The 485-nt window shown below is 37.7% G+C and overlaps 1 protein-coding gene across 1 annotated transcript in view; it reads right to left on the bottom strand.

The window, feature by feature from the left end:
• LOC104541592 (serine/threonine-protein kinase Nek4-like) overlaps positions 1 to 93 on the bottom strand; it is a gene marked incomplete at its 5' end in the record, with an annotated part of 9444 nt that extends 9351 nt beyond the window's left edge. Inside the window, one exon of the mRNA XM_010185693.1 lies at positions 1 to 93. This exon is cut by the window's left edge and continues 73 nt beyond it. Coding sequence (XP_010183995.1) covers positions 1 to 93 — 93 coding nt within the window.
• Between the last annotated feature and the right edge of the window lie 392 nt (positions 94 to 485).

The following is a 485-nucleotide window of genomic DNA, read 5'->3' as shown; positions in this document are numbered from 1 at the left end:
TTCCTGCTGTGAGATTCAGTCTTTACTGAGACCCCAGAACAAGAATCTTCACGTTTAGAATTCACCGTTTTCTTGTGACTTCTGGCTGCCCTCCTGTAAAGAAAATAAAAGTTGCTCATTCAATCACCATCAACAAGACCTTAAGATATTTCTTCAGATTATACTAATTAAAAAATCCACTCTACTAAACAGGTCACATACAAAGGGCATAAGAAAAGCTTTTTCAACAGACTGTGCACAACATACTCATTTTCATCTCTACAAAAGGAGCCTAAAAACACCGTTTCGACTCTGCCAGCAATGTACACTTGTTCTGCATAGCACCAAGATCAGTCCTATCCAGAAGTAGTAAAATGACTAAGCCTGACCGAAAAGATAATTATATCAAAGACTATCAAAAGAAACTCAGTATTACAACTCTCAGCTGACAAACAGCCTCAAAGAACCATATGGAAAGCTGTGTATTTCCTATCACCTCCTTGAAA

The sequence above is a fragment of the Mesitornis unicolor genome, unplaced genomic scaffold (genome assembly GCF_000695765.1).
Source record: "Mesitornis unicolor isolate BGI_N332 unplaced genomic scaffold, ASM69576v1 scaffold40195, whole genome shotgun sequence".
NCBI lineage: Eukaryota > Metazoa > Chordata > Aves > Mesitornithiformes > Mesitornithidae > Mesitornis > Mesitornis unicolor.
The sequence above is the reverse complement of the archived record's forward strand: the minus strand, read 5'-3'. Positions and strand labels throughout refer to the sequence as shown.